Source organism: Protopterus annectens, chromosome 10.part0 (genome assembly GCF_019279795.1).
Source record: "Protopterus annectens isolate FY-2018-M chromosome 10.part0, PAN1.0, whole genome shotgun sequence".
NCBI classification, from domain to species: Eukaryota; Metazoa; Chordata; order Ceratodontiformes; family Protopteridae; genus Protopterus; species Protopterus annectens.
This window is the reverse complement of record NC_056744.1, coordinates 1,011,464,367-1,011,476,796: the sequence shown is the minus strand read 5'-3', so window position 1 is coordinate 1,011,476,796 and position 12,430 is coordinate 1,011,464,367. Positions and strand designations below refer to the sequence as shown.

Genomic DNA, 12,430 nt, shown 5'->3' with positions numbered 1-12,430 from the left:
TCTTTTTTATCCTCTTGTTTCTTCTTCCAGTAAGGAGTCCAGAGTAATGGACAAATTTAGGAAATGTATTTACATATTCACATTTATTTATCTATTTATTAACTTTGTTGACTGGGTCACTGAAGATCCAGGCCCAGTAAATGGCGACAAATTTTGCATAGTTACATATCTCTCATGTATGTTATGCTTCCAGGCAGAACTGGCAAATAAGGTGCCTCTCTCACTGGATTAATTACCAGAAGAAGATCTCAAGACCAAGTTAGTGTCTTCCATATCCAGTTTAACCACATGACTTGCACATAATGCTGTGGATGATATAATCAGGGCAGCAGGCTGTAGCATCGCTCTTCTGCAGCATTCCCATTAGCATCTTACATACTTTTCTGAAAATGTATCCCTCCTTATTATGCCCTTTGAGTGCACCCTGATTGGACCAAAGGTTAAGGAGAATCTGGTGGATATGGCGAAAAAGCTGCCTGGGTGGAATTTCAGACTCCTCAACACACTTTGTCAAGGATACAAGAGTACATGCCAGTTATGGTACCACAATAATGAACAGGATGGGATTCAAGAGTTCTAGGAGGAACTGACCTGGGTAGGGAAAATTCCAGAAAGGATGTTGCATCAAAGTAAGAGCAGCCAGTAACAGCAGAGATACAATGATTTTCCTTTGGGAGATGAAATCTAATCACTGAGGCCTTGCTCAACTGTTCCATTCTGGAGGCAGTTGGGACAGTCTGTCTATTTACTTGGGTGCGCAGCTTGCCATGTAGGACACGTGTATTCAGGCAGAAATACTCAAGGCCATTCTGCACATCAATATTCTGAAGAGGAGGGTGGTCTTCCTCACACTGCAGACATTCCAGGGCTGCCTATCCCAAGGTGCAATTGCCACCAGCAATAACAACATGGAAGTGGTTTGGTATGTGAGCAAGCAATGGGGAATCACTCCTATCTCCCCTTTCAAGATGCAGTTAGTGTATGGGAATGCACTATGTCATGCAATTACTTTTTGATAGTTAGTCCCATTCCTTGTGAAAACCACCTTTCAAGTAGAAAGGCACAGTCATTGTTTACCTCATAAGCCATGCCTCAACCTACAAGTAGCACAAAAACTATTGTGGTGCTGGGCGAAACCTTGCTGCACACTGTTTGCAATCCTGAACAGTGCCAAATGTTGCAACTTCTATTACCTCATTCCTCCCCTGGAGGACTCCCAGGATCACTCTTATTCATAAATGGTTCCCAGGTCTTCTTTCCCCCATTTGCCTTATTCTAAAGGCAGAAAACCAAGCAGAATATGTCCAAAGTCATTCAGAGACTCTTTCTGGCCTCATCAAACATGTTTCCCCTCTGCTATGGCCTAAAAGTGTGGAAAATCTCTATACTTCAGATTATTCAGAACCCCACTAACTTATCTGTCCTGCAAGCCTCCCCAAGGCTTTCAATCCCTTTTTAACTTCATGTAATTCCAGTTCTACTGATGGCCAGAGATCCATAATACCTGCCCAGGGTGGTAGTAATCCTCACTTTTGTCCAGAAATCCAATACCTAAGAAATTTACCATAATAATAAGATGCATTTTTTTTTCTATTTGAGCTACTTCCAAGGAGTTTGACCACTTTACAAATGCAGTGTCTGAAGCCTTGCTTTACCTTCCCTTGTTTCCAGAAAAGTCATCAGTTGCTGTTATATGAAAGTCCACCCTTCAGCCATATCCAAATTCAATCAAGGATGCAACACTTTCTCTTTGGCATTTTTAAAGTCTGCATGGCATTTCTGAAGGGTATGCCTCTTGTATGAATACTTGTCGGGGGTCACATCCTTCAATGGGCCTTGCATTTACATTTTCCCTTCATTTATTCTGACATGCATTAAAATTGTCTTCTGTGTCTGTTGTTTTGCTGAACAAAATGTTTTAGTATGCTGTCATTTCCAATAGCTTGCAGTCATTGCTTATTAAATAATTTCCACATTGAATCTTGATTTGTTTTATCCTGGATTTTGTTGAGTAACCCATGCTACTTTTTCTTCATGTAGCCTTATAACTCATCTTGGCAAACGTGTCAAAATAAACGTGACACCTCACTTTTCAAGCTGATGCTTGAATACTGTCAGCTGTGATACTGTACTGTTAAATCTGTTTAATTACACACATATACTATATGTATTGTGAAAACTGTCTGGTAATGTGGACATAATATGGTGAGCATTGAACCTATCCTTCTGATAGAATTTGAACATTTTGTTGACATACTATAAGTTCTAAAAGTATCATGCTTTCTAAGTAACCATCCTCCTAATGCACAGGCATAAAAATGTCATTCATGCAACACCTAACTTTGTCTAATGCATCATATTCAATGCTACTTTTTATCTCCTGACTACTAAAGTATTTTTATTTTGTCAGACTTCCTGTAATTAGATTAGTTTTTCTCCCTTTTTCCTCAGTTAGTCTTAATGAATGAATTAAACACCCTGTTTATGCATAACTACCACAAAAGGATTTGATAATTAACGATACATCACTGAATTCATGCAGAAAAAAAAAATCTAAATATAAAATTTGCTTTAAGAATGTCTCTTGTAATTTCAGGAAATAAAAAAAATAAGAAAATTTGCACATCTGCATATGTTGAAAACAACTGGGATACAGTTATATTGTACTGCTTACCATTGGCTTGAAACAATTGCCGGTGCTTGTTGGTTTCCATATGAGAACCCAGAAATTCAATAATATTGAAAGTTCTTTTAAAACTCATGTTCATTTCTTTTTACAAAATATGGAATAAGAATGAAAATAATCTGTATTTCCTGACATGACAGCCTGAAAGTGAAATACCTGTACTTGAATCTATTATACTTAAATCAAAATCTAATCCATTCTGTGAACCATGCTTAGCTTGACTTCACCAAGGCTTTTCACTTTCTACTCCAAGCTACTATTATTCAAAAGTCAGACATCAAAAGTCAGACAGACTTTATGTAAACCCCTATGTTGCATTCTAGATTACAAACTTACTATCCAACAGATCTCAAATAATGAAAGTTGCTTCTACCCTCCGTATGTAAATTTGTAACTATTAGGGGTCCCCCTCCAGTTTGGGCATTTATTTTGCATATCCCCGAAGTGTGGTTGACCAAGTTTGCTGATGACTGCAAGCTGGGCACTGCTACCTGCTCATCCAGTGATGCTAAACTGCTTCTAAAAAGGCTGAAATATGTCCATACCCGGTGTTCAGAAAATGGTCTCAGACTAAATGCAAAAAGTACAGTATAGTCAGTCTCATTTGACAAGAAATGCTATTCCTATTTCATATGCCTCCCCAGTTCTTCATTCAAAGAGGGGAAAAAAAAGCTCTGTGATCTGGTGGCTGCCTTTAGACACCTGAAGTATTAGGTCAGACTCCGCAGCTGCTATTGACTCTAAATGTGGGACAGCTTGTTATCACATATGGAAACTCTCCAACACCATAACAGGAGATATACTAGTATGCATTTAAAACTAGCTTGTTTTTCTGCACATCTACACCAGACCGTCCTCAGCTGAGGAGCAATAAAAAAAGTTTGCGATCAGGTATCTGGGGCTCTTGATATGCAGAACTAAACAGGTCCCATTTCTGTACCCTGCCCCCCAATCCTCCTCCTTCAGAGTTAAGAAAATAAAAAAAAAACTTTTCTTCTTATAAACTGTAGCAAATAGTATCTCTTCACATTACTTCTCTACTTCCTCACTAATCACTTTCCCATCTTCCATTTTGGAGTCATACATGGCAATGTTCCTGTAACTGCAGTAACTGGCAAGTTATAGTTAATTAAAAATTATATTATTTTTCATGAGGAATGTGTCAAACCTTTGTTACTGGCCTAGGTTCATACAGTGCAGTTGGGAAATTATTTGACCTATAGGAGGGATTTACCATCTAAATTAAAGTCACAACTCAGCCATCATGTTCTGGCCCCAATGAATAAGCATCATGTAGTATAAGTACACTAAAATGATATGACCTGCTGAATGTCAGCTGACCACCTATACGATACTGGGATGGCAGGTCGTGATCTTATTAATCATACACCTGATCCACCAGTCCCTGTCTTCGGGGAAGTTTGAGGGTTGCTAAAAATGGAGCTTAAAAAGTGGGACTGCATTTTATAATGTTGAGAAACAAGCTGTCAGTATACTCTAGATAATCAAAACCATGAACTGCTGATGACCTTCATCCTACAATCCTAGGTTTGATTCTCGGTTTGATTCCCTTGGTCTCCACTGGAATTCTGTATTGTTCCTGAGTAAATTGTTAAACCTGACAAGTGCTACCAGGTTAGTCCGTCAGAATTAATTTTTACATGCAGGCTTACATAATTTTCAAATGAATAAAATAAATTCATAAAGAAATAAATATTCATAGCAGTAAAATGGCATGGTCTCCTATTTTTCTGTACTTTTGTCAAGTTAATTGGAGGTTTCATTGCCTCCACCAGTGACACCTCTAAAAGTGGAATTCAGTAGGATGATTCCTGTAAATAAAATTTCACCTGTGTTAAAGACTCACACAGGTGTACTTTTCTCCAGGAATTTGCAGCCACTAACTCAGTTCCTGAAAAACAGGTTAGTTCAGTAGTGGACCATCACATACATGAATTCCTAAGTCCAGGGACACCACCAGCCAGCAATCTCTTGTCCAGTTTCAGAATTATTAATTTTAACTTTGTGGACTTCTGGTTTCTGAATAATCTGCAGATCTACCTTGTTTCCAAATGCTGAGATTTCCCCTTCCTGACAGAAAATGCATCATAAGAGAAATGCTACTTACCATCTACCTCAACAGATTTACACATGAAACATTTAGCTGCAAGCTGCAGCAGGAATGTGAGAATGTTTTGTATTTTACCCAAAGAGTAACTACGCAGGTTTTTTCCTGACCTGTCTTTGTATGTCTGTCTGCAAGTGGCAGTCAGGAGTGGATTAGATGATCCCCGAGGCAGTGTCAAGCTTCATTTTTAACAGTGAATGGCAGTTAATCATCATTTCTGTAATAAATACTATTGAGACCAACTTCTGGTCACTATTAAACCATCATTAAATTATGAGAAATGTTACCTTATTTAAAGATGTAAAAGTTTATTTAATACAGCTACAGTATAACTGACCAGCCACCCTCTTTTTATTTGATCTTGGCATCCTGGATGCCATGTTATCAGCGACTTTAGTCCTTAACTGATGCAATGAACCAGGAAGTTGATCTCTCATTGGTTCTTTGTTGTACTTCAACTGAAAAGATGAGGGAGCAGAAACCTGAACTGTAATCAGTCAAAGCAGGGCATCTGTGGTACCTATTTACCAACATAAGGACAATATCAGGGGCTTCTTATCAAAGGCCATGCATTACATACTCAAGGGCCACATCTTGTACTATTACAAAGTCAGAGGTTCTGAAGTATTTGAAAACTGTACATAAAATGGTGGGATTTATTTTCCTGAAAACTTGTTAAAGGAACAGTAATACTGTCAGCAAGACTGGAAATTTATAAAGCCTGGTGGCAGGATGGAAAGAATGAAGGAAGCAGGCACAAAGTTTAGGACAGAGTGTTAAAGGTATGGAGGAAGGAAGAAATAATATGGCAAAGAGAATGAAAGTGAGAATATATTCCATGTAAAGCAAATTAGTGTAATACTGCTTTTTCTTTCACACCAGCTGAATATGCCGGTATTGAACCAACTGAAAATCGAATACAATACCTTTGGGAGGCCCTGACGAACTTCACCAATGGTAAGCAGAAAGTTTATACTCTCAGCCCTGTGCCTTTCAATACTACGTAGAAACAAAGAAAAGAAGGCAAAATCCATGCACTAGGGTTAATTTACAATCAACAAATTCTAATAGATAACTTATGTGAGACCTGTTACTTATGTGTACATAGAAATTCAAGGGGGAAATATTAAATATTTCATTATAGTCAGAGTATATATAATATGCATTATTAAATAGAAAAGTCAGAGTGTATACTGGTAATGATGTTAAGTACGCATACAGAAGTCTGCAGTTATATATAGTGTCTTAACATCACTCATTAACAGCATCTTCTAGTACAGTCTTATGACAACAAAATAAAGTGACTGACTGATCATCAAGACATGTACAATCAAGTATCTGCTGCTAGGCCACTGCACGGCTTTTATGACGGAAAATAAATATATTGCTTGCAAAGAGTTCATGTTTATTCCAGTTTTGTCTTAATGCTCATGAAACAAGACAAGGGGAGAAGTGGAATTCAGTAACAGTAAGCTATACACATTTCTAAGAACATAATGTTTTTATAATCTCTGAGAACATAACGTTTTTATAATTTTAGATTTATTAAGACTCTATAAAATGTGTCTTTGTATAGCAACATAAATAAAGGCATATCTATGTACTAGCAGTTATTACACCAAGAGTATTGGAAATATGTTTGTTTTTTAAAGATACATTACAGCCTAGTGACGTCTCCAGGCGTTTCTGCAGTTACACCCTACTGTTCCTCTAGGCGTCAAATATTGCCTGTTCATATTTGCATTAATAATTCCTAAACCATGTTACATACAAGGTATCGGAAAATTATATCTTGAAGCATACATGATAGCAAACACAATTGTATTGATATATGACCTCTGTCAATGGGAATTTGTTAAAAATGTAAGGTGATAACTTCAATTTTTAAATGATGAAGCCACCCCCACTAGGAGTTAAAGGTACACACTCAAAAGAGCTCTACTGCAGGGAATGAGTTTTGTATTTCATTTTCATGTTACTGCACATTTTATAAGAGAGGGAACCGTGGAAGTAATAGTAGCAGAAATGCCATGTTATCACAAACTGAACTTCCTTGGAATTTCAGAGAAGAAATAAGGGAACATTATTTTTTCTTGTAAGAAAGGTATGATCAGAACTGTGAAGCCAGATTTAATCTGCAGTAACCATCAAACTGTAGTTATGGAAGAATTTTCTGTTATGTATAGATTGTTTCCATATGATTTGTATTCATGTTGTTTTCTATGACATATAAGACAAGGTAAAGGAAGCAAAGTGTACATACTACCTAGCCCTAAAATGAGCAGTTTTAGAGCAAGTTTACACATTTCTTAATTTTTGTATAAGACAATATGTGCATCAGGTGTTCCAGGCATTATCTCAGCTGCACTTTTCCTGGACTATATTACGATATTCTCCCTAAAATCCCAGGTCCATGATTGTGACTAAGGTATAATGATTGTCAGCCACATTTCCTCAGGCAAAAGGGAATGTTAGGTTTTGTTTTAATATCAATTACTCCCATACATCAGAGAGGATAAGCAACCACAGATTTTATATATATATATATATATATATATATATATATATATATATATATATATATATATATATGTGTGTGTGTGTGTATGTTCTAGGGGTGGAGGGATGTAGTCCTCTCTGAAAGGGAAGGGTGGCTTGCCCCCTTCAGAACTACATTATGGGAAGTTGCTGAAACTTTTGAGGAGTTTTGTTGCTTGCAGGAGTGGTCATTAAACAGCTGGCATTTAGCCAGTATCATGACATAGAGGGATAAAGCCCCAACTACAGTCCATGTGACCCAGGCTTGATTAATGTATTGGGCGCCTAAGGTGCTGGCATGGGCAGATGGGCATGCCCATCCTGGGAATTCCCCATGTTTGATCCCTAGTGGAAGCTGAAGATGTTTACGGGGCATTGTCCAAAGAGGGGAAAGGAGGGAAGAGACTGGCTGTTCTGCTGTGGAGGTGGGGTGATATGCCATCAGAAACCCAGTGCACACCTGGGTCTCGGATATTACAGATGACTGCCCAGGGAGGAATGCAAAGTTGGGCGGCATAAGTAAGAAAATAAATAGCAGCAATAATGCCTGACAGTGTGGATGTTATAAAGAAAACAGATCACCTATGGGTTTTATGGCCCAGTGCTGCAGGTAGAGGGCCCTCCATGTCAATTATTTAAATTTTGCATCAAACCTGGTGGGCATTACAGTGGTTAGAAAATGTACTTCTTGGTGAACTGATGTGCTTTACATCAGTTGTTTTAGATTTTAAAGAGCATATGTAGTGATAACATCACCATTTTTTTATATTTTCAGTCCATAGGTCCCTTCCTCTTGAACTATATGCAGCTCTCATTGTGACATTCTGTGTGAAAATGTTTATTTGAAAATGATGTGTAAAACTGTATTTCAGACAGAAGTGCACAATATCATAGTTCATTACTTGAGAAGTTATATGTGTGGAAAAATAATGCAAAATGGTGAAGTTTTCCACCTCTTCAATTTACCTACAGCAAATACATATTAACACCTTTAAGTTGAACGCATACTAGTAATTTCATTGTTTCTCAACATTTCCATACCAAATATTCCAAATACTATCTACAAGTTCCCACCTCTTCAATTATGTAATCTTCATTTTGAATTTCTGTCCAAAAATTTCATATTTGCTAAGCCAGCAGAAAAAAAATATTTTTCAGGAAATTACACAGTAGGAGCTGCATAATTCTTGAGGTGGTAACTCCTAAGTATTATTTTGAAAATTTAATGTGAAAATGCTATTGAAGGATTGCATTATGCTTCATTTTAAAAGTTAAAAAAAAAACTGGCCCACAAGAGCTGCAAAGCAGCACCACTTACCACTTTTGACCATTACTAATGAGATGAACCAAGTTTGATTTAGCAGCTCAGGTGCCAAAGGAACAGAGCATATGATAGTGGGAGTGAGCAACACACTGGCCAGTCTATTTGGGGGGGGGGGGGTTGAGGCAGATGCAGTCCAGCCCACTGCAATGCCACCACATGCAGAAGAGTTGCACAGCATTTAGATTGTGGGCTGGAGATGTACATTTGACTCTGCAAAGTTGCATTTGCACAGTAGGCTTCATGGTGCATTTGCAGGGAGGTGTACACTGAGAGACAAAGGTATAGCAGCCCCCCCCCCCCCATATGTCAGCATGAACATTAGCCTGTGGTGGAGAGGTTAGAGTCATGTATTAGAAACCATTATGGATGCCTGGATGACAGCCTCCTGCAATCAGATTTTGCCCCATGGTGGGGCAAGTGGTCCAATCAGTCATGGGAGGGTTGACTGTTAGTTGGGTGTGGAGGGGAAAATAATATAAAGTAATAATGAAATAATGAACTACTTCATGCTGATTGTTACTTGAAACTGACAGAGCAGCATGCTTACTCTTGACATAACAGATTGTTTTCAGAAGTCCTCTTGTTAGGCAAGCTTGACAGCAACATAAATTTAAGTTTCCAATTGAGATGTGGTGAGAGCAACTGCCTTCATGTGTGATTTACCTCTCCAGGTGAAACTTTTTTTTCATTTAAATATAGATATTTTCAGTTTTAACTTATTAGGTAGTAGTGGTTAATAATTGCAAAGAATTGACATAGTCTGATCGTGCCTCCTTGCCAAGAGGAGGAAGAAAAATAAAAGTTATCCCCAGATTGCTGGGCTCCTCTTTCTTTCTTTCTTTCTTTCTTTCTTTCTTTCTTTCTTTCTTTCTTTCTTTCTTTCTTTCTTTCTTTCTCTTCTCTCTCTCTCTCTCTGCACATGCACTTTGATCCATCGTAGTACTGCATTTGGTGGATGAGTTTCCAGAGAACCCTGCTAGCACTTCAGAAGATAGAACTCAATGAATGAAGGCTACTTATACATCTGTTATGGCAGAATTAATTAAAATAAGCTCCAAGTTTACTGACTTGTTAGATTCAACAAGTAACAAGTCAAAATAAATGGAGCCAACATTGATCTGTCAGATCAGTTGTTAGGCGTTAGGACTCCAACCCTACATTACAGATGCCCAACACAAGTTGGCCAGTACCCAAATAAAAATCAGAAATTGAAACCCCAGTTGACTGACTTGAGAGACGGGTGCAAGAAGTCAAGCTCGAGATTCTTTGAGATACTGATTAAGGCTTTAGAGCCAAAGTATATATGTTACTACACTGAAATCTATAAGACAGTGAATAAAGCTTAATTCTAATGTGTCTGTGTGATATGTTCTTGCAGTTACAGAGTTCCTGGAATAGCTATAGTCAATGGACCAGTTCACTCACCCATTTAACAAATGAATAAACTAAGAACAAATAAGAATTTCATTGGTGAATTTCCATTGTATGCATTCTAGTTCATGTTTTACATACATCTTCTTCTTCTGGCTTTTTCCTGGTCGGGGGTGGCCACAGTAGATCATCTGTCCGCTCATGAGTGGCAGTGGAGTTTTACAGTGTCGAGTTGCCAGCCCAGCGCCCAACCTTCCACAGAAGGCACACACATGCACACACTCACACCTAGGGACAATTTGGAGTGTCCAATCCACCTACTGCATGTCTTTGGGAGGAAACCGGAGCACCCGGAGAAAATCCACATGACCACAGGAAGGACATGCAGACTCTGCACAGAATGCACCCCAGCTGAGAATCAAACTGGAGAACCTCTTGCTGTGAGGCAGCAACACTAACCGCTGCACCACCGTGGCCATATGGGACATACTAATCAGTATGAGGCCTTATAAGAACAAAAGAAAGAGGTTAGAAAGTGAGGATTATGTAGAGTAATATATTTCAAGAATTTTGCTGAAATTATGTCCATCTAGTCTTAATTAATAATATATTACTTACAGGTCAGTGGTGCAGAAGTATTAAGGTCTGAGGGCAACGCAGACAACCTGGGATCTAGCGGCAATCCAAGCACTGGAGGAACAAGCCAGGGAGTGTGTGGGAGTAAGCACACAACACCAACTGTCTAACCCATCCTGGGGATTGGGTGGGGGAGAGAAGGTAGTCCAACCCACAGTATGACTGTCACCTAATGAAGACAGGTATCATCTGGAAGCCATCATACATCTGGTCCTACTAAGCTGTGTATATGCATAGTAGCCTCAGCAGCTCATTTACTAGAGCAGCTATGTGTCATGGAAATGGTAATTATGAAGTATTGTGGACATCAGGTTGTTGCAAGGTGGAGTTAGGCTGTCCAAAATCCCTTACACATGGGGCAAAACTGGCACTTTGGTGGGATAGGGAGGACAGGAAAAGTCATGTTGTTTTCTGACATGGTGGTAATTAGGGTCTGAGGTAGCCATGGTCTGAGAAGGTTAAGCCAGTCCCTTCAAAATGCTGGGTTGGAGCTGCTCCATGAATTTGCAAAGAAGCTGAGCTATTTGCACTGAGTATGCCAAAGGGAAGTGCAATGATGATGACCCACTGTGGTCAGTTTTCACTCCTTCCACCAGTGAGAAGTCAGGATACCACAGAAAAGAAGGGGCTCAAGATTCAAGACTCTTTGGAGAGAGGCTGACAAGACAGACCTACAGGGAAAATTGTATATAAAATTGTATATAAAAAATAATTTATTGTAAAGCTCAAGGACCGCGGCAGTTGCATCATTGTATTTACTTACTTTCCAAAGAACATGCAATACTTTTTAATATAATGCTATGTCCTACAGCTATTAGAATTCATATGTAACCTGTTATTTTTATGGCAGGTTAATGGTTAAGTAGGATCTTATTCACGGTATCCTGTGTTCTGGCCAGCAGCTGTTAAACAACAAATTTTCGCAATCATAATACTTCATTACCCATGTCTTTTGGCTAAAATTAATATGTCAACAATAAAGTAAAGCAGAACTGGCTTCAGAAGGGAGAATTGTTGGTGACCTCACCTCTGTCTGATAAAACAACTTTTTAACATTACATATGACCACACATGTTGACAAGGGGAGGCAGAGAACACGGTCATATTGTGGTGAAAGTGTGTGAAATGTCAAAAAGGGTGGGATAAGACACTTGAAATTTGAAAGATAGTTTACGGGAAGTAAAGGGAGATGCCTTGAACTTTTTTATGTGTGGTATAGAGTTGAAAGGTCATAAAAGAGAGAACATAAATTTTTATGACAGTGTATTCTCTAGCATGGCTTTTATAAAAATCTGTGTAACATGCAGAAGATTTGGGGTTCATTCCTCAGTGGAACCATTACAGGAAAATGTCAATGGCTTAACAGGCATCACTCTTGCCCTTGGTACAGGGAGATCTAAAGGTTGTTGATTCTATTTCCACATCAGATATTTTGATTAATTTAATCTGGCAATTAACATAGAGGATTAATGCTGTTAACTGTTAACAAGCTATTTCCTTTGGCATGCAGTTTGATTCCCACAGCCTTCATTTGCCTAAGATGTGACTTTGAACAAGTCACTTAGCCATGCAATGCTTTGGGACAAGTGGGACTTTGGGCTGGACTCCTCAATGATCTCCTGTACAGTACAATACGGTACTGTATGTCTTATAACTGCATATGAATCTTTAAGTAGCAGAGTGGCTAACTCTATGCTGGAAAGAAAGGGTTTTAGAAGCATAGAAATTTGAAATAAACAAACTGGGT

At 38.6% G+C, this 12,430-nt stretch overlaps 1 protein-coding gene across 1 annotated transcript in view; it reads left to right on the top strand.

Moving 5' to 3' along the window:
- LOC122813454 (E3 ubiquitin-protein ligase HECTD3-like) overlaps positions 1 to 12,430 on the top strand; it is a 699,643-nt gene that overhangs the window by 624,075 nt on the left and 63,138 nt on the right. Inside the window, exon 18 of the mRNA XM_044085769.1 lies at positions 5,697 to 5,771. Within this exon, the coding sequence (XP_043941704.1) occupies positions 5,697 to 5,771 (75 nt within the window). The remainder of the gene's footprint in view (positions 1 to 5,696; positions 5,772 to 12,430) is intronic.